Genomic DNA, 20,314 nt, shown 5'->3' on the forward strand with positions numbered 1-20,314 from the left:
AGGTTGGACCATCCCCCATCAATCAAAAATTAAGAAAATGTTCTACAGGCTTGCCTACAGCCTTTTGGAAGCACTTTCTCCAAAGGGGTCCCCTCCTCTTGATCCTAACCTCTGCCGAGTTGACATAAACTTAGCCACCACATCTGTATTTTCTTATCAGTTGAAGACTAGTATGTCTCAACTTAAGGTTATAGTGGTTGAAATGAACATTCTTATTTAGTAAGCTGGTGAGTTTTAAATCTTAATGTATGTATCTGTGCCTGCTTGTCTGTGTGTGCACAATATTCGTGCAGTACCCATAGAAAACAGAAGAGTTTGTAATATTCCTGGCAATGGAATCATAGAAAGTTTTGATGAGATTTCACTAATGGTGAATATGGATAGTGAATGTTTTTATCACTAATCAATATATACAACACTGCAAGCTGAACATTCTTCAGACACATTTAAGTCTTTAGTTTTAATGAGAATATCATATAGTTTAAAATTTGCAGATGCTATATCCTTCAACAATCAAATAATATCATAGACTGATATTAAATTTAAAGTGTATAAGATATGACTTTATTTGTATAAGTGTACTTATACTGAAGACTGCAAATATAAAAATTATGCTAATACGGAACTAAAAACTTAGATTAAATGTGTTCGTTTTAAGTTATAAATTGATTACAAAATAATTTTTAATTCTATACAACCAACCTTTCACTTTGCAGCCGGAAGAATCCTCTAGGCCTCATTGTTGCATTAGATGATAATCAGGCAGCAAAAGGAGAATTATTCTGGGATGATGGCGAATCTAAAGGCAAGTTTCAATGTAGTGTATGCTTGATTGCCCATTATGATAACAGTATTTTAGCTTAATTCATACAAGTTACATTCATAATGATTTTTATATTACTTAATATATAATTTTGATTGCTTATTTGATTAACATATCATTATGAATGGTGTGTTTTGAAATACCTTTGACAAATGCATGTGATTTTAATAAAAATTATTATTTTAATTTGTTATACCCTGTCAAAATTTCAAGTATCTGGATTGTATCATGTTTTCAAATGTCTTGGAAAATTAATTGCAATATTTAAATATAAAATTTTATTAATGAAAGCAAAAAGACCAAATCAATACTCTCAGCTGTAGTTAATGTCAGTGTCAAATTATTTGAACAAAAGAAATTCTGAGATGGCTCATAGGTTGAGAGCACTGACTGTTCTTCCAGAGGTCCTGAGTTCAATTCCCAGCAACCACATGGTCACTAACAACCATTTATAATGAGTTCTGGTGCCCTCTTCTGGTGCTCAGGTAGAACACTGTGTTCCTTATGAATAAATAAATCTTAAAAAAAGAAAGAAAGAAAGAAAGAAAGAAAGAAAGAAAGAAAGAAAGAGAAAGAAAAAAGAAATTCTTTTTCCATTATTTAAAATCTTTTACTCTATACTTTGAGAACTTAGGACAACCAAAACCAAGCTAATTTATTAGTAAAATAGCCATGAGATATTTTATTATGCTATGTAAATCATGCATATTAACTTTATATTTTAGATTAATGAACCATTTAAATTTTTCTTAACATGTTTAATTTATTTATTTTAATATGGTGCTCTTAGGTAATAATAGTTTTTATATGTCTACAAATATTATCATATAGTTTCTATTTGAACTCAGTATTTTTAAACTTCCTTAAACTTTATTATGTTTATTTTTCTTCAAAATTTGGTGCTCCCCTTCAGTTACCGTATAAAGATGGCTTTGGAATGTTTTAGTGCACATATGATACAAATCTCATTGTTTTGTTGCATTTCTGTCACTAAGTAGTAGTTTCGTTATAGGTTAAATTTCGTTTAAGTATACCTTTATATTCCTTCCCTTTCCAAAACTATTAAAAATGATAGAGACATGAAATAGGACTTACTCTATCATTTCTTCATAGAAAAAAATACATAATTTCATAGGTAGAACCTATGCATTAGTATTGCAAGAAATAACATATTGTTTTCTTGTGAGTGCTTTCTTAGTGGAGACAAGGTTCCATATGTCACAGATTGTGTGAAATTCTGACTTTCCTGTTTCTGCCTCTATAAAACAGGGATTATATACTTGGGTAAATACACCCGACTGAATTTCTAGACTATTTTTCTACTTATGGAAAACTTAAACCAGAAAATATATTTACTATCTCTGTTAACAGTGAAATAAAATATGAAAATTACTATCTTATTATTTAAAACATACATCACTGTATAATTTTGATATTATAAATATAATTATAATATGCAATTATATTACTTCTCCTTTTGTCTTCCTTCCATGTATCCATCTTTTTCTCTTTCTAATTCATGATGTTGTTTATCACTGATTTTTGATATATATATATTTTTGGTATATATATATATATATATATATATGCAGATTTGTGTATGTGCATATATTCTGCTCCTTATGTATAATCTTACTTGTACATATATATTTTCAGGGTTGACCATTTGATACAGGATACCAATTACTGTGCTCTTCCCTGGAGAAGTCTTTCTCCCACTCTCAGCATTCCTTAGCTGACTGTGGTTGTTTGTGTAAGGTTGAGGCTTCAGGAACATTTCCTCATATACATTATATATCATACAATATATTTTAATTATATCTTTTAATAGTTGCTTTTGTTTCCTCAGAGGAAATGATGAGACGAAAGTCTTATCCAAGCTGTGTGTTCACTCAGCTTGGGCTCAGCTCTGAACATTTCTCTGTGTTAACTATCCCCAGGTCCATGACTGGAAACGCCTAGGCTCCATTCCATCTAATCTTCCAAGCTGACTGATGCACTCCAGCTTCTTTGGATTTCAGACTGAATTGATCTGCTTGGCCTCATACTAACTTTGGAAATATGTTCTAATGTTCCGGCTCCTCCTTTCTGGCTCATCTGTCTTTACCTGCACCTAACTTGCTATCTTTGCAACCTGTCTTTGTAAAACTGTCCTAACCAAAGTTCCACAACACAAATAACATCCTGCTCCTAAGTAGCCTCTGGTTCTTGTGCTGTTCTTGTGTGAGTTGAGAATATTCTATTCCTGACTCATTCTGTTAAATCTCTGATTCTCCATTTTGTCTGCTCTTCAATTAGGTGTCATTTTCAAACATGGCAACTGCAACTGCCTTCTACAGACTAAATTTACATTCATTTCTAGGGTTTCAAAGTGTGTACTAAGGCATGTCTGTATTCCAGTCAGATTCTATTGTAATCCAAGGAATGTCTGCATTCTGACCGGATCACATAGACCTCAATGGTCATTGGATGTGCTCTCGTTACAGAGCAGCCATGTTGCTGGATTAAAATTCCTCTATACCATCGTTTACACACTGTGTCATTTCAAATTCCCTTGGAGCTAATTTTTCTACCTAAAATTTCTTTTTTTCTTAATACTTATCAGAAACATAAAAGTATAAATTGTTTGTTTGTAGCTATTCTTTATTATAATTTTAAAATAATAAGTATTTTCATATTGTAAAATACAAAAAGTCAATTAATTTTTATCTGATAACTATTTATTTTTCAATTTCAGATTCCATAGAAAAGAAAATGTATATATTATACACGTTTTCAGTCTCAAATGTAAGCATTTTGTGGAAAATTGTTTTGTGAATATCTACTTTATTATTTATTATAGACTATTTCTTAGAAGGACTTAAATTTCCCTCTAGTTTTCAATAACATTAAAAGGGATAACTTGTTGAATTAGTTTTGAAATTTAAATTATCTCATTATTTGCAAACAAAAATATTTTATTAACTAAATTAGATTAAATTTATGATGAAATTTGTGCATGGTATCTTTCTGTTTTAAAGTCTACTCTAACAACATCCTAAGGAAGATAATTCCTATGTATTAAATGTGTTTTAATTTTTAAAAATATTGAATAAGAATTTTTCAGAGAAGTTAGAATTCTTTATTGTTTTTAACAATACTGAGTTATCATTGCTCAATATAAGGAAAGGAATAAGAGATATTATGTTTGACTGACATCATATGTGATTTCATCAATAATTCTAAAAATAAGGTTCTATGACATATACAAAGTTAGTTGCACTGTGACAGCTAGTGAGATGGGAAACCGGATGGCTCCTTCATTGACTTCTCCCTTATTCCTCTCATCGATCTGGTTACTACCGAAACTCAACATCTGACATTTTATCCTGTTTCTTCTCAGAATGAATTGGTTGTTAACTGCACGCATTCATCATATGCAGAGGGAACTTCCCTTGCATTTAAAACAATCAAAGTCCTTGGGCTGGGAGAGGATGTCAGGAGCATTACAGTGGGTGAAAATGACCAGCAAATGGCTACTCATACTGACTTCACTTTTGATTCTACCAATAAGGTAAACCGACCACTTTAAAATGTCCGATATGCTTCTTTATGTTCTCTAACGTTCATTTTGGAGTTCTAAATACACATTTTTTCTTTACTTTTCTGTTCCTCAAAAAAATATACCAAAGTAATAAATACTTCTGAAAATTTTGTTTGCTAGATTTTAACATAGTTTTAATTCAAGTTTAAAATATCATTAAACAATTAATCATTATTATTATATTTTGTAGATTCTGTCAATTACAGCTCTCAACTTCAACCTCGGCAAAAGCTTCATAGTTAGATGGTCCCAAACCTTCTCAGACAATGAGAAATTCACCTGTTACCCAGATGTAGGCACAGCGACAGAGGAAGCATGCAAACAGAGAGGCTGCTTATGGCAACCGGTAATAAAGTTTTTCTTGTGAATACATATGTGATTTTCATATAAGCATATCAATGAGACATTTACATGTCAATTTTAAGTTCAACAATATAGAAATTATAACCATTTATGAACCATTTGTTATTTGATGCCTGCATGTCTAACAGACAATCAACCTTTAGATGAATTATTTCTTTAAAGACATTGTGTAGGAGAAGACAGACAAGGTGACCAGATACATCACTGTTCAGGCAAAAATGGATATTTTTTTTCCTTACAAAATAGCACTTTGTTTTACTTATACTGTACAATTATTACAGTATTTTGAAAACAAAATTTCAAACTATAAAAACTTGGACCTGTGCAACTAAGGGATGCTTTAATTGTGTTGGACAGCAGTGAAAAAAAACAAATTTTTTGCAGATTTTCAGACAGGATGGACAGTGGAGATTCACTATGGTTGCAACATTGGTTTTGTTGTGAATTTAGGAAGAATGAGTGATCAGCATGGTGCTCTATTGCCCGAGTCACAAGCATGTGCACTGCAGAGGTAGAATGCAAATTATTTTTAACAGCACTGAGAACTATATATTGAGAATAACAATGCTAATAAGGGTTCAATCATTAATGTCAAGTGACAATGTGGAAAAATGCTAGCTTGATAAGAAAGGAAAGAAAAAGAGAATAGCAAGATAGCACTGAATGGTGTGGTTAATCCAGCTGTATTTGGACTGTATATAAATCACATTGTTGATTCTGATAAGAAAGCAAACATAAAAAATACCTTCGGGAGGCAATATAAGAAGAAATCACTGATATTATTAGGAAAAGTAGATCCTTCGTAGAACTTTGGATACATTGATGACTCTTCTAATTCTTCCAGGTAGTTAACAGTCTTCATATTTATACTTAAGCTGACATCATTTTTCTTGAATCCTAAACTTCCTAAATCATCTAAAATCATTTGAAAACTTACTATGCAAAACACTCATACTACTACTCTTAAAGTTACTGCAACTTATTTACTTGTAAAACATACAAGTTTATTGAGACATAGGCAGCTTGTGCCAAAACAAAACTTTTATACAACATATTTTATATTTAGAGAGCTAGAAATTTCTTGGGAAACACTAATTTTTTCTTTTGAATACTTAATGGATTTTAAAGCTGTTTTCCTGAATTATTTTTTTCACTTTCTAAAAATTTTTGCTAGTATGTATATTTGAGAGCCACATGTATGCAGTCTTGTCAAGACCAAAAATAAGTGTTGGTAGCTAAGGAACTGGAATTTCAAAAGGCCATGAGCTGCCCTGTTGGTACTGGCAATCAAACCCAAGTGTTCCAGAAGAGAAGTTAGTAGTCTTAACTACCTAACTTCCATGCCTACCTAAACTACTAATACTAGAATAGAGTTACTCAGGAAAAAGTCAATTCTGATTGGAACTACTAACAAAAAAAAATGAAGTGAAATTAAAATAAAATAGCCCTGATAGCATCATAAAGTAGAAGTGTCTAAAGGTGACAATTATATAAACTGCATTATGAATGACAATTATAGTGTTCACGTTGCAGATGGATTGCTTTAATCTGAGACTCTCTGCACCTAAAACTGAGTTGATTAAGCAAAACAGGATTTTATTCTTTTAAACAGAAACTTGAGGTTGATTTCCAGCATTTTAATGTCAGCAGTGTCCAACTTTACCATATGGTTGTGTTTTCACAGTTCATCACAATTATTGGTGTTGTATTTGCAAGTTACACACTACAAGGAAGACGGTAGAAAAGCACCATCTTGGTGTAATTAGTTTGTATCTCCTTTTCAGGAGATTTAGAGTTTATACAATATCTAAAAATAGACTGAGGGTTGGGGATTTAGCTCAGGGGGAAGGCGCTTGCCTAGGAAGCGCAAGGCCCTGGGTTCGATCCCCAGCTCCGAAAAAAAACCAAAAAAAAAAATAGACTGAAATATGTATTGCTTCTTCAAAAGCTATAATCAATTAATAACTATGGAAATTTGATAGAAAAGGCTGTGGTAAGCTATCTCATGCTTAATGCCAAAGTTACCAACTTATCTTTGGGTACTATCTTCTACTTTGTCAAAGAGCAGACAAAAATATCTTTGTTAAGATTTCATACTTTAAATCCTGGTAGGAATCCAATCTACAGCTTTAAACATGAGCCATAAAATAGACTATATTAGTACTATTATAAATAGAGGAAAATGAGCTACAACTACATATTTTAAAGTCATTTTCAGACAGAGAAAACAGTGGTATTTTATAACACAAAATAAAATACAGGCAAAATTCATTTACATATTTTTGTCAAAGCAACACAATTAATTTATATTATTTTGCATTGATGAATAATATTTGACGTTTTGTCTCTAGTGTTCTAAGATTAGATTCAGTATGCCAATATGTGATATAATAATTTAGAACATATCTCAAACAAATAATATTTTTTCGTTATGTGTCACAAAAACTGTTACTAAGCTTAATTAAGGTCTCTCTGTTTGATTTAAATTCATGGCTATGATGCTTATGCTTTTTATGTTGAACTTGTATCGTTTTTAGGTTAGTGGACTCTCCAATGTGCCTCCATGCTACTTTCCTCCAGAACACAATCCCTATCAGTTAACTTCAATTCTACCTTTGCCCACGGGCATAACAGCAGAACTCCAGTTGAATCCTGCAAATGCTAGAATCACGCTTCCATCTAATCCCATCTCCACTCTCCGTGTGGAAGTAAAATATCACAAAAATGACATGCTACAGTTTAAAGTAAGTTGAATATAAACTTTCTTAGGAGAAAGAGTTAAAGAATTTAATATTCGACTTGATTGCATTGGAGTCTTGTGTTCATATTTTTGCTTGTTTTTTTTTAGTTTTTGCATTGTTGTTGTTTTATTCATATGGAATTCTAGATAAAACGTGGCTATATAGAAATGGATAATCTTAAGTGCTCCTCTGGGAAAGATTATAAAACATGTGCTCTGTTAGCAGTGAGTATAAACACTGTGTATTGGCACTGTTTCTTTGCAACAGATTTATGATGCTCAGCATAAGAGATATGAAGTTCCTGTACCACTAAATATTCCAGACACCCCTACCAGTTCTAATGAAAGCAGACTCTATGATGTAGAAATCAAGGAAAATCCTTTTGGCATCCAGGTTCGAAGAAGAAGCAGTGGAAAGCTTATGTAAGTGATTAATTTCATACGAGAGGAACATTTTTAGTTTAAAAGGGTTTTATTCTAACATTTCGTTGTATGAAATATTTTCACAATTTAAAATCTTTCAAGCAACATATTCATAGGGACTATACAAAGAACAAATCCAAAATTTTAGTTTACTCCATAGGTATGATTACTTTTTGTAGGGGCTGATTTGATGTTAATGTCCTGTTCCCCAACTGGTTCTTGATCTGTCCAAAATGAAATCCATGTGCTAATTACTGGGCTGAAGGGACAGGCAGTACTTCTGGGTCCTTGGAGGCAGGCAGGGATATGCAAGGAAGGAAAACAGAGTTCAGCATGCTTTGGAGAGAGAACGAAGAGCCATGTGAGATCTCAAAATGGAGTGGCCACACAGGCCGCTCCTATAGGCTGGTGGTCAGGTGAGTTTAGCAACTGACATTTAGGGCAGGTGGAAGAAGCAGAGAGAAAACCATTATTAAGGGCGCACTTTCCTTGGTGGGAGTTAGTAATGCCTAGCAATAAGCAACAGTGTCCAAAGGCAATTCAAAAAGAACCACTGGGTGTGTGTGCCTTTTATCCAAGGAGTCAAGGGAAGCCGGGAGAGTACTGACAGCATAGCTGCCATCCCATAGCAAAGGAAGGTCGAGCTGATCTACACATAACAACTTTTGTTAATAAATATTAAATTTAATAGTATAATAATATAAAAGATCATAGCAGATTCATCTAATATACATGGTATGTGATGGTACAATAAGTAATTAAGACTGCGCTCTGTTACTGGGTAATGAAAACTGTTGAGATATTTGTGAAACCTGGAACCTGATAGATGTTGATGAAAATAAATTGAGAAAAATATGTGTTAGGTTTATGATGTATGAATCTATTAAAATATCATTCTCCTCATGTTTACCAATTGCACCAAGTTAGAATGCATTTTTATTTAAGTTCACCATGTCTTCTTTTAAATGATGTCAGGATGGTGCTGCCAGTTATGGGCAGTCTTGATGCAAATAAAGAGAATTCTAACTACCCTGGTTTAATAAGATATTATTGCAGAATACTTTTAGTATGAAGTGTTGACAAATAAAATCATCTATGAAACACACTGGGGGGCAGATAAATACTTCTATATTGCAATATTTTTAGAAATTACATAGAAACTTTGGCTGTATCTCAGACTTTTCATAACATCAATATTTCTTCTTTCTTTCTCTCCTTTTTTAAAATTTTCTCACAAATAGTTACAGTGACAGTCCATTCTCTTTAAACATATTTTCCTACATGCCATGTATTACAAATACAAAATACAGTAAGAAAACGGCTGAATGTAATAACTGGGAAAACTTACCATTGAAATAACCATTATGATTAGAGCTCCTGATAAGCTTTATTTTTAAAGTTACAGAAATAAAGACAATGATTTTTCCCACAGGATAGATAAAAATAGATGAAATTTATCTTTAAGATATGAATCAAGAAATTAATATAATTTTGATCAGTTATATGATATATTGGACTAAACTATAATTATATTCTCGTCTTATATCTTGAATAATAAATACTACACAAAATATATTTTAATTATTAAGTAATTAAATTAGTCAAAAGAAAAATATGACAATAATTAACCATATTCACTTGATACCTAGTTATAATTAGGATCACAAGAAAAATTAATTCCTCTGGTTAGCAATGTTACAGTGTGTATGCGTATAGAAAATGCATTTATTTGCTTTCAGGACAATAAAAGTAACTATAGTCATTACTTTTTAATTTTAAACATAATTACAGAGATAGACTTGTTTGTTTCCTTCTGTTTTCAGCTGGGATTCTAGTCTGCCTGGATTTGCCTTCAATGATCAGTTTATCCAGATATCTACACGTCTGCCATCAAATTATTTATATGGTTTCGGGGAAGTGGAACACACTGCATTCAAGCGCGATTTGAATTGGCACACTTGGGGAATGTTCACAAGAGATCAACCTCCTGGAGTACGTACGGTTTGTGGCTACCAAATAAGGCAGCTAAGATAGTGATGCTGACCTAGTTCACTTCTAGCAGGCTGCTAACTCAAGCCCGAAACACTTGATCTAAAGAGGAATAGAGACTTGCTGTACTGATGGAGTGGTTTTCTGAAAAACAAAATACTATCGGAAATTATAGAAAAAGGTAGAAAATAAACATTTTGTGAGAATTTTTGAAACCATGTTGAACAACTTTTTTTTTAAATTTTAGTTCTAAGATTGTACTTTTAATTTTGGGAAATATATTTAATTGTAATTCACTTATTTGTTTTTTGAAACCACCGAGTCCAATATGCTTCCCACATACACATGGGCAGAGGTTACCCAGCAGAGCCTGGAAAACCTAGCAGTAGCCATTGTAAAGGGTGATTCTCTCCTTCCTAGCAGTCTTTGAATGCAAGTTACTCCCAGCTAAAGGTGGGGCATTCTGGCTCTCCTTTCTAATTCCTAATCAGATCATTGGCAGGTTAATGCAGCTGCTGTGAGGTTATGTGCACAGCAATAATGGTACATAGAAAGGATAGCATTCTACAGAACTCTTGGCCAGCCCTTGAGTCCTTTGTGTCCCCACTTTTGAAATGTAATCTGGTACAGAAAATTGATATAGAGGTAGACATGTCCTAATGTTGATAGAGTAGTCACAGGTGATTATAATCACCACTTCGAACAGTGGTACTTCTGCGCATTAAGCATGGCCACGTTCTACCAAACTTTGGTCATAAGTTTCTATGACCAAAGTTGGTAGCAGCTCAAATCTATGTAGATAAACTTAAATTTGAAAAGCAATATAAAAACATGACCATTTACTAGAGCAACATCGACAGGTTCTCTGCTAGAGCCTATGATTTCCCTGGCCATGTTTTTTTTCGGTTAGGTTTATAGCATTATGTCTGAAACCTTCCTGTTGGCACATCTCAATTCCAATCAGGACAGCAGTTGGCTACTTCCATAAACTATGTACCACTATTGCTCAGTGTCTACATCTTCTCAGGTATTCATTAGTATATCACGTAGGTAACAGCATTGGTCAAGTGAGACCTTTGATGTCTTTTCTACCCGCAGGAGCCTGCATAGCAGCTCCCTAGCACTTATGTGTTATATAGCAGAATATATGCAAAGGCTATATCAAAATTATGTTCGAAGAACTCTCCATTATTAATATAGCTACTATTAGATTAACATGAGCTTGATATACAATTGATTTCCAACTAGCTTCTTAGCTTTAGCAGCCACATAAAATAAAATTATTTATATTATTCTTGGAGATAACTGCTGTGATATATATATATACATATATATATTTCACTGTTAGAGATTGGATGCCATGCCTCTATATTCCACAGATAAAACTGTTCATTTTATGTGTTCAAACTACTACTTATATCCTTAACAATATCAGCATGTATTCTGATACTTCCCAGAGTTCTGTTTTGATATGAGAACACATTTCTTGAATACCTAATACATTGAAAATAAATACTATTAATTGTCACCATTTCAAATATATTGTGAATAAAGATGTTTTAAAAACAAGCTCAGCATCAGTTTTACTTGCAGTTACTACTTGAAGTGTATATATATATATATATGTATATATATATATATATTCAGTAACAATAAAGTAATATTGCATTTATTTTTTGATAATATGCCCAATCAATGCTATGTTTACCATACTGAAAATGTATCAGCATCTATTCAAAAAATGGTATATCAAAATCATTTCAAAAGAACTCTTTAATATTAATATAGCTACTATTTGAGTAATTTGACCTTCATTTCACATGCTAATATATTACTAAAATTTGAGTTTGAAAATAGAAATTGCATTCTGAATATGGATGTCTATTTTTAGAAACTTTATTTTGTTATCAGTTTGATTGCTTACATCACTATGTTTATTTTTGGGACATTTTATTTTAGGAATAGTGATTACTTACAAATAAGGTGAGATACCTAACTTCCTGCAAGAAACAATTACTCTAACCTCAGGGTTGCTTGTCAGTTACCTTCATATAGTTTATGAATGTTACTTTCTTATTTAATTGCATGCTCTATAAAAGTATCAGTTCAAATAAAAAAATATTTAAAAGAAGTGCATTTGTTTTATTCAAGTATAGTTGAATTTGCTAATCAGGAGTACATTAATTTCGAAGCTTAATGTTACTGAATTTAAGCAACATCGATTTAGCTCATACTTTATTGCTCCTAAATATTCTTTATGTTTTCCTAACATTTCAGTATAAACTTAATTCCTATGGATTTCATCCCTATTATATGGCTTTGGAGAATGAGGGAAATGCTCATGGAGTTCTGTTACTGAACAGCAATGGAATGGGTAAGGTTCTTATTTGTTAACTTTCTCATATAAAACAGGTATATGTGATCCAATAACAAATATCTCTTGCAGATAAAAACTTAAATCTTGTTTTGGATTTTCAGATGTTACATTCCAGCCAACTCCTGCTCTAACATACCGCACAATTGGTGGAATCTTGGATTTTTACATGTTTTTGGGACCAACACCAGAAATTGCAACAAGGCAATATCATGAAGTATGATGAATTTTTACATAAAGAATGATAAAATGAATTTATATTATAAAGTATTTCTTTTATCTAACTTACAATATTTTTTAAGGTAATTGGCTTTCCAGTCATGCCACCTTACTGGGCTCTAGGATTCCAATTATGTCGTTATGGATACAGAAATACTTCAGAGATTGAACAACTATATAACGACATGGTGGCTGCTAAAATCCCCTATGTATGTATATCAATAACTCATTTTTTTCTTCCATACATGTGAATGGCTTAGTCATATGTTTTCTGTAATCTCTATACTTGAAGAATCTGTAGAATGACTTAATATGACAAGTTTGAAGGAGTTTGTCATGAGCTGTGTGAATGGAGACCTAAGATATATAATTGGAATAGATAAGGCTGAATGGCAGGCTTTAAAGAATATCTTCCTTCCACAATGCTCAGGACATCAGTTTAATCTATATTAAAGAATTCTTATAACACATAAACACACCAGTGTATAAGGCTATCCATGTAAGAGCTCATTTTGCATTTATATAAGCAACTAATTGTGTAGCATTGTTTCTATATCAGAACCTAATATCGCCAAATGTGTAATTATCAGAAATAAGTCATACATATGCGAATCAATACATGAATATGAGATTTTCCTGTATTATCCTAGTATGACAGTTAAAAATTTACATAAAATTAAATAATTTAGGGGTGGGTCAATTGACAGAAAAAGGTTGCCAAGTTATTTGTTTAAGACATTTGAAATTTCCAATGGTAAATTTCAAATTTGGTGCTTTGAATATATTTCTAAATATTTAAATGTAAACAATGAATCATTTAACTTATTTCAAAAATCAATTTAAATTATTTAGGTCCAAAACATTTATAATAATTGATAAATTTTTTAGTATTTTATTTCTTTTGTTATTGTTAGAATTAAATTATTTTGATGTGAATTTGGTTAACATGAGTACAAAATCATTTATTTATATGTATACATATATTTCAGTGCTTAAGAGACCATGTTACCATAATTTCATAGCATTAAAATCCCTTTGTCTCTGTTTTCCATGGAATTGAGTATTGAAATATTTTTTTATTTAGAATGTTTACTTCTCAGATAAAATTATTGTTGAACTATTGGCCAAAACAATCATTCATATAAAATTGTCCTTAGGTTGTCTTTCATTCTTTACCAACTTTTTAAAACTTCTTTAATACAGGTCTGACTACTATACAGGTGATATAAGGCACAACCTCCAAAGAACGCTTCCAAATTGCTATTCCTTTCTATTTTAGGATGTTCAGTATACAGACATCAATTATATGGAAAGACAACTAGACTTCACAATTGGCGAACGATTCAAGACTCTTCCTGAATTTGTTGACCGAATAAGAAAAGATGGAATGAAATATATTGTTATACTGGTCAGTATTAAGTTTTAAGTGAATTCTATTACTCGTTTATATTTACTTTTCTAAAATTAGAATATGAAACACTTTATGAAAAAAAAGACACACCTTTAGACTTGGAGCCTGGTGATCATTACTTCCTCTTCCAGTTTTGTTCTCTTCTGACCTCCTCAGCACCCATGGCACAAGGCACACACACACACACACACACACACACACACACACACACACACACACACACACACACAAAATACAAATTTTAAAAAAAAATTAAACAATTTTCCAAATCTACTCCTATCTATTGACTTTTTTCCCATTAATATTTTTTCATATTTACTTGGGTTATTCTGAACTACCTGAGAATAAGGTCTATGTGTAAATACAAAGTCACATGATAGATACTAAAGATGAAATGTGCTTTCTTCACCACTTTAGCCATAAATGGCTTCAACTTAGCCAAATGAGAGTAGATACTTTTGTTCCCATATAACTTCCAGGTGTTCTCTCAAATTTCTTCTGCTTCTGCTGTTTTTCTCACTTAAAATTTAGTTTCCTCTGGGATGAATAAAAATAATCATTGCAAAGACAAGTTTATTAATATATTTTATGGAGCAAGCTAGGTAACTGAAATAATTTCATCAGGTAAAAACAAAACCAAAAAACATTTAATAAGCTTGCTTAAGTTCCTAGCTTTTTTTTTTTTCCTAGCTTTGAGAATTTCTTAGAATATTGTTGTGGCACTGGAGTTTGGCCATTTTTTTCCAATGGGAACAGAAGATTGGGATAACACAAAGGGAGAAAGCTACAGTGTCTCTGATTGGCCACCCTACACACTGGAGATTTGCTCAGTAAATAATTTGTTTTTCTTTTGTATTTTTATTTTAACCTTAGGATCCAGCAATTTCAGGAAATGAAACACAGCCTTACCCTGCCTTTGAACGGGGAATACAGAAAGATGTTTTTGTCAAATGGCCTAACACAAATGACATTTGTTGGGCAAAGGTACTCAATACTGTTAAGTTCGATAATTTTGAAAATACCGTATTTAAAAATATTTAAGTATTTTAAAACATTCAGAATGAGAGATAAAAACACGCATTTAATAATTAAAATATGATGTGTTCTGTCTAATCTAAATCTCAATTATTAAACACAAATAAGGAATTCACATAAATCCTAAGACCAAATATTTTATCATTAAATTGTATTTTATTGTTTATATATTTTTATGTCTTATAATGAAACTTGCCATAGTAAAGTGACTGCTCCTGGTATCATGCTGTGACAAATACTTATGTATTCTTACTTTTGCAAAGAGCATCTTATTGATAAAAAGAGTAATGATTTGGGTTTGGTTATTTTGTTGGAGAACTAAATCTATCTGATTAATGTAAATAAGGAAAGTTATTCATTGAAACTTACAAACTGTGATAGTGAAATCCAAGTGAATTATGGAAATATCTGGATTTGATTTCCATAAAGTATTTTTAAAGAATAAATAGAATGAGGGAATTAAAAGAATAAAGTCTGAGATTGACCTCTAGAGCGAGATCAGACCTTTGCCGGTGTGGAAGGAACAGTACAATCCTGGGCGCATAGTATAATGTGCTGCCAGGAATAGGAGACTGTAGTTACAGTAGGACAGAGGAAGGTAATGGTTTCCCAGACATGGAAACTGTTTTTCTGTACAAACTGGGGGTTGAAAGAGAGATAAGTCAAACTGCCCATTTTTACCACTTCTGGGCGATAAGGCTTGGAGTCAGGGTTAGTTTTTTTCTCTGACTTCTGTGAATAACACACTTCCTAGAAACTTGGGCTTGTTTTAAGTCCCTTGATTAGGAAGAGTTTTCTTTAATATTCAATGAAAAATCTGATAGCATTTATAATAGAATACATTTTACAAATTCCTATGTTGACATAATTTATTAAATATTTAATTTTTTCCTATTCTTTTGGTCATTGTAGTTGTTGTTGGATACAAGTTATGATATTTTTGAAATAAGCATTGAGTTCAAGAATATTCTGAACACTAGTTAATCGATTCTATCACACTCATTTTGGTTATACTATATGCTAAAATTCAGGAAATGTAGAGGAAGAAAATAGATATATTTTTGACATTTTTTTCTCTAGATTTAAAATCATTGTAAAATGAATGGTTAAGGTAAAAGTGTAGGGATTACAGGGACAGAGATTGAAAAATTAAATTTTGCCTCTAAAATCATATTTCTAATTTATATAGCAATCATACTCAATTCATCTTGAATTATTATTCTATTACTACTTTTTTACAGGTCTGGCCAGATTTACCTAATGTTACAATAGATGAGACTATAACCGAAGATGAAGCTGTTAATGTAAGCCTTGTATTACTAAATTCCAAAAATCAGATTTTAAAATTACATGTGTATAAGCATATACTTGAATTTGAAGATTTTCCTTAAACAGAAGAAGAGTAATTTTAAATATTTTCTATTGGGTTATTTTTCATTGTCTTTACCTAACTTTTCCTATGTATAAGGCTTTATTAGTAAATAGATGAAGTGATTTTAAGTTTTAAATCATATTTAGGATTTTTATCTTATCAAAATAATGTTTTATTTCTTTTTCTCCAATATAACATTATTTTATTGATTATATTATTTATTGAAATAACAAATGTTATTCCCCTATCTCATCCATCCATATATCCTGTTTATACGAAAGGGATCCCCTACCCAACTAACCAGTCCCGCCTCACCACCCTAGCATTCCCCTTGTCTGTAGCAACTAGCCTTCACAGGACCAAGGCCCTTGCCTCCCATTGACGCCAGTTAAGGCAATCCCCCGCTACAGTGCAGCTGGAGCCAGGGGTCCCTCCATGTGTACTCATTGATTGGTGTTTTAGTCCTTGTGGGCTCTAGGAGGTCTGGTGGTTGATATTCTTGTTCTTCCTATGGGGTTGCAAACCACTTCAGCTCCTTCAGTCCTTTCCCTAACTCCTCCATTGGAGTCGCAGTGCTCACTCCAAGTGTTGACCATGAACATCAATATCTGTATTTGTCAGGCTTTGGCAGAGCCTCTCAGAAGACAGCTAGCTATACTAGGCTCCTGTCAGAAAGCTTTTCTTGACATCAGCAACAGTGTCTGGATTCTCTGTCTACAGATGGGATGGATCCCTATATGGGGCAGTCTCTTGGATGGTGTTTCCTTCAGTCTCTGCTCCACTCTTATGAATCTTTTACTTGTGTGGTTAGAGTCATACCAAGATATTTTATATTATTTGTGACTATTGTGAAAGGTGTTGTTTCCCTAATTTCTTTCTCAACCCATTTATCCTTTGAGTAGAGGAAGTCTACTGATTTATTTGAGTTAAATTTATATCCATCCACTTAGCTCTAGTTGTTTATCAGCTCTAGAGTTTCTCTGGCGAAATTCTTGGGGTCACATAAGTATACTATCATATCATCTACAAATAGTGATACTTTGACTTCCTCCTTTCTAATTTATATCTTGTTTACCTCCTTTTGTAGTCTGATTGCTCTGACTAGAATTTTGAGTACTATATTGAATAAGTAGGGAGAGAATGGGCAGCCTTGTCTAGTCCCTCATTTTAGTGGGATTGCTCTAACTTTCTCTCCATTTAGTTTGATGTTGGCTACTGGTTGGCTGTATATTGCTTTTATGATGTTTAGGTATGTGCCTTAAATTCCTGATCTTTCCAAGACTTTTATCATGAAGGGGTGTTGAATTTTGCCAAATGCTATCTCAGCGTCTTATGAGATGATCATATGATTTTTTCTTTAGTTTGTTTATATAGTGGATTACATTGATGGATTTCCTCAACCAATACAAGAATACTAAAATAATCCCATGCATCCTATCAGATCACCAGGGACTAAAGCTGGTCTTCAGTAACAAAAACAAAAACAAAAACAAAAACCAGAAAGCCCACATATACATGGAAGCTGAAAACTTGTCTATTCAATGATAAACTCTTTTTAGAATTTAATGGAAATAAGGGCACAACATGACTAAACTTATAGGATATAATGAAATCAGTGCTAAGAGAAAATTCATAGCTCGGAGTGCCTCCACAAAGAAACTGGAGAGAACACACATTAGCAGCTTAACAGCACGTCTGAAAACCTTAGAACAAAAAAGAGTCAAATATACTCAAGAGGAGTAGATGGCAGAAAATAATCAAACTTAGGTCTAAAATCAACCGGGTAGAAACAAAAAGACCTATACAAAGAATAAAAAAACCAGGAGCTGGTTCTCTGGGAAAATAACAAGATAGGTAAATCCTTAGTCAGACTAAGCAGAGGACTCAGAGAGAGTATGCAAATTAGCAAAATCATAAATAAAAGGGCGTCATCACAAGAGAAACTGAGGAAATTAAAAAAGAATCATCAGATCCTACTACAAAACCCTATAGTCAACAAAACTGGAAAGTCTAGCTTAAATGGCTGATTTTCTAATAGATATCAGGTACCAAAGTCAAATCAGAATCAGATAAACCATCTAAATAATACCATAACCTCTAAATAAATAGAAGTAGTCATTAAAAGACCACCCCCCCCCCAAAAAAAAGGCCAAGGATCAGATGGTTTTAGTGAAGAATTCTATCAGGTCTTCAAAGAAGCCTCATACCAATCCTCTTCAAACTGTTCCACAAAACAGAAACAGAAGGGACAACACCCAATTCGTCCTCTGAAGCCACAGTTTTACTGATATGTAAACCACACAAAGTCTGAACAAAGAGAACTTCTGACCAATTTCCGTTATGAATACTGATACAAAAATACTCAATAAAATATTTGAAAACTGAACCGAAGAACACATCAAAATGATCATTCATCATGATTATGTAGGCTTCGTCCCAGGGATGCAGGAATAGTTCAAAATACAGAAATTCATCAAAATGATCTACCATATACACAATAATGTTAGTGTGCCAAATCTGGAGATGCCTATTTAACATATCAAAGTGCACCTGGCTTTCCAGGCTCTAGTGTGAATCCCTCAGTTACTACTTGTTACAGAACTCTCTGGCTGGCATAACCCACACCCTACGCTGAACTTTTCCAGTGAAGGGACTGGACCGCTTTTTCTGCAGCTTCCCTTCCTTGTGTAACCTGCTACAATTGCTCCCTGACTCTCTTCTATCTCCCATCTCCTCACCCTTCTCCTCATATAGCTCATGGTCATGTCCACTCCAGTCTCTCCCAGATGTCCCTGCCTCTGGTTATGCTTTCTCATAATCTACAATAAACTTTCTCCTCTACCGTGCTTAGAATCAACCCCTGTCCTTTCCTTTATATTTCTTTTTTTATTCACTTGAAATGAGATGTTACTGCAATGATACTCTACTTTTCTTTCCTTTGATTACCGTATATGACTCAGCATAGATTCTATGGTCATAAAAAAGAGAAGCATTATTATGCTTATCTTGTAGAAAGACATAAGCTATCACAAAAGAGTTTTTGTTTTTTTTTTTTTAACCTGGATCCCCTTCTCCCAGCAAACATTGATTGCCAAAACCTCCTCACTTTGTGGGTTGGGTGATTGTGCACACTTCCTTTCTCCATGTTTGGATTTTATCTGACTTGAGTTTGCACAACCCCTGTGATTTAGATATGAAACTGTTCTATTTCATCAAAAAATGCGTTTATTCTATGCCTCCTCTGATTCATGGAATTGTGTAGCCTGTTTACATCCTTGTGCTATTCTCTTATCACCCACTTAAGATTGAGAGCTGCACTTTCTTCCTCATTTCCCTTTCTCCCCTCTCCTTATGGCCATGGGTTTTTGGAGAGAAACTACATTCATCATTACTCACGTGTAACTAGAGAATCTGAAAACAAAATTCTGGTCACATACACATATTCTCTGAGGACTCTTTCAATAAGAAAATGCATCTCCATTTTCTTTTGTTTAGGCTTCCAGAGCACATGTAGCATTTCCAGACTTCTTTAGGAATTCCACATCGGAGTGGTGGGCAAGAGAAATTTATGATTTCTACAATGAAAAAATGAAGTTTGATGGCTTGTGGATTGTATGTGAGCTTTTAAGAATTTTTGCTTACACTTATTCTGTAGTGGTTTTGCAAATATAATAATGCCTATGTAGCCTTGTGTAGCTCAGTTCACTCTCTTGTTGCTGAACATTGTTATACAGAAAACAGTTAGAATAGACATTTAAATTTTCAATATATGTGTGTGATTGTGTGATTGTTATTTCCAGGGGTTTTCCACTTGAGAAAGTAGCCAAAGTAGCCTCTGCTTTTATATATGAAAAATACATTAACTGATTCACTTTATTTTACCGAGTGCAAAAATGTCAAACTTAAATATTAACAAAGGTAGTCCCTTTCAAATGCCTTCCTTATCTTAGAATTAATTCTACAATTTTGTTACAAATTTTAT

General features: G+C 32.8%; 1 protein-coding gene across 1 annotated transcript in view; it reads left to right on the forward strand.

Moving 5' to 3' along the window:
* The window catches only part of Si (sucrase-isomaltase), an 80,445-nt gene that overhangs the window by 38,298 nt on the left and 21,833 nt on the right, over window positions 1-20,314 (forward strand). Inside the window, exons 22-35 of the mRNA XM_032896729.1 lie at window positions 717-805; window positions 3,561-3,610; window positions 4,206-4,376; window positions 4,597-4,752; window positions 7,307-7,513; window positions 7,778-7,932; window positions 9,756-9,924; window positions 12,199-12,295; window positions 12,400-12,512; window positions 12,598-12,723; window positions 13,794-13,922; window positions 14,799-14,909; window positions 16,202-16,264; window positions 19,828-19,944. Coding sequence (XP_032752620.1) covers window positions 717-805; window positions 3,561-3,610; window positions 4,206-4,376; window positions 4,597-4,752; window positions 7,307-7,513; window positions 7,778-7,932; window positions 9,756-9,924; window positions 12,199-12,295; window positions 12,400-12,512; window positions 12,598-12,723; window positions 13,794-13,922; window positions 14,799-14,909; window positions 16,202-16,264; window positions 19,828-19,944 — 1,753 coding nt within the window. The remainder of the gene's footprint in view (window positions 1-716; window positions 806-3,560; window positions 3,611-4,205; window positions 4,377-4,596; window positions 4,753-7,306; window positions 7,514-7,777; window positions 7,933-9,755; window positions 9,925-12,198; window positions 12,296-12,399; window positions 12,513-12,597; window positions 12,724-13,793; window positions 13,923-14,798; window positions 14,910-16,201; window positions 16,265-19,827; window positions 19,945-20,314) is intronic.

The sequence above is a fragment of the Rattus rattus genome, chromosome 3, assembly GCF_011064425.1.
Source record: "Rattus rattus isolate New Zealand chromosome 3, Rrattus_CSIRO_v1, whole genome shotgun sequence".
Lineage (NCBI taxonomy): Eukaryota > Metazoa > Chordata > Mammalia > Rodentia > Muridae > Rattus > Rattus rattus.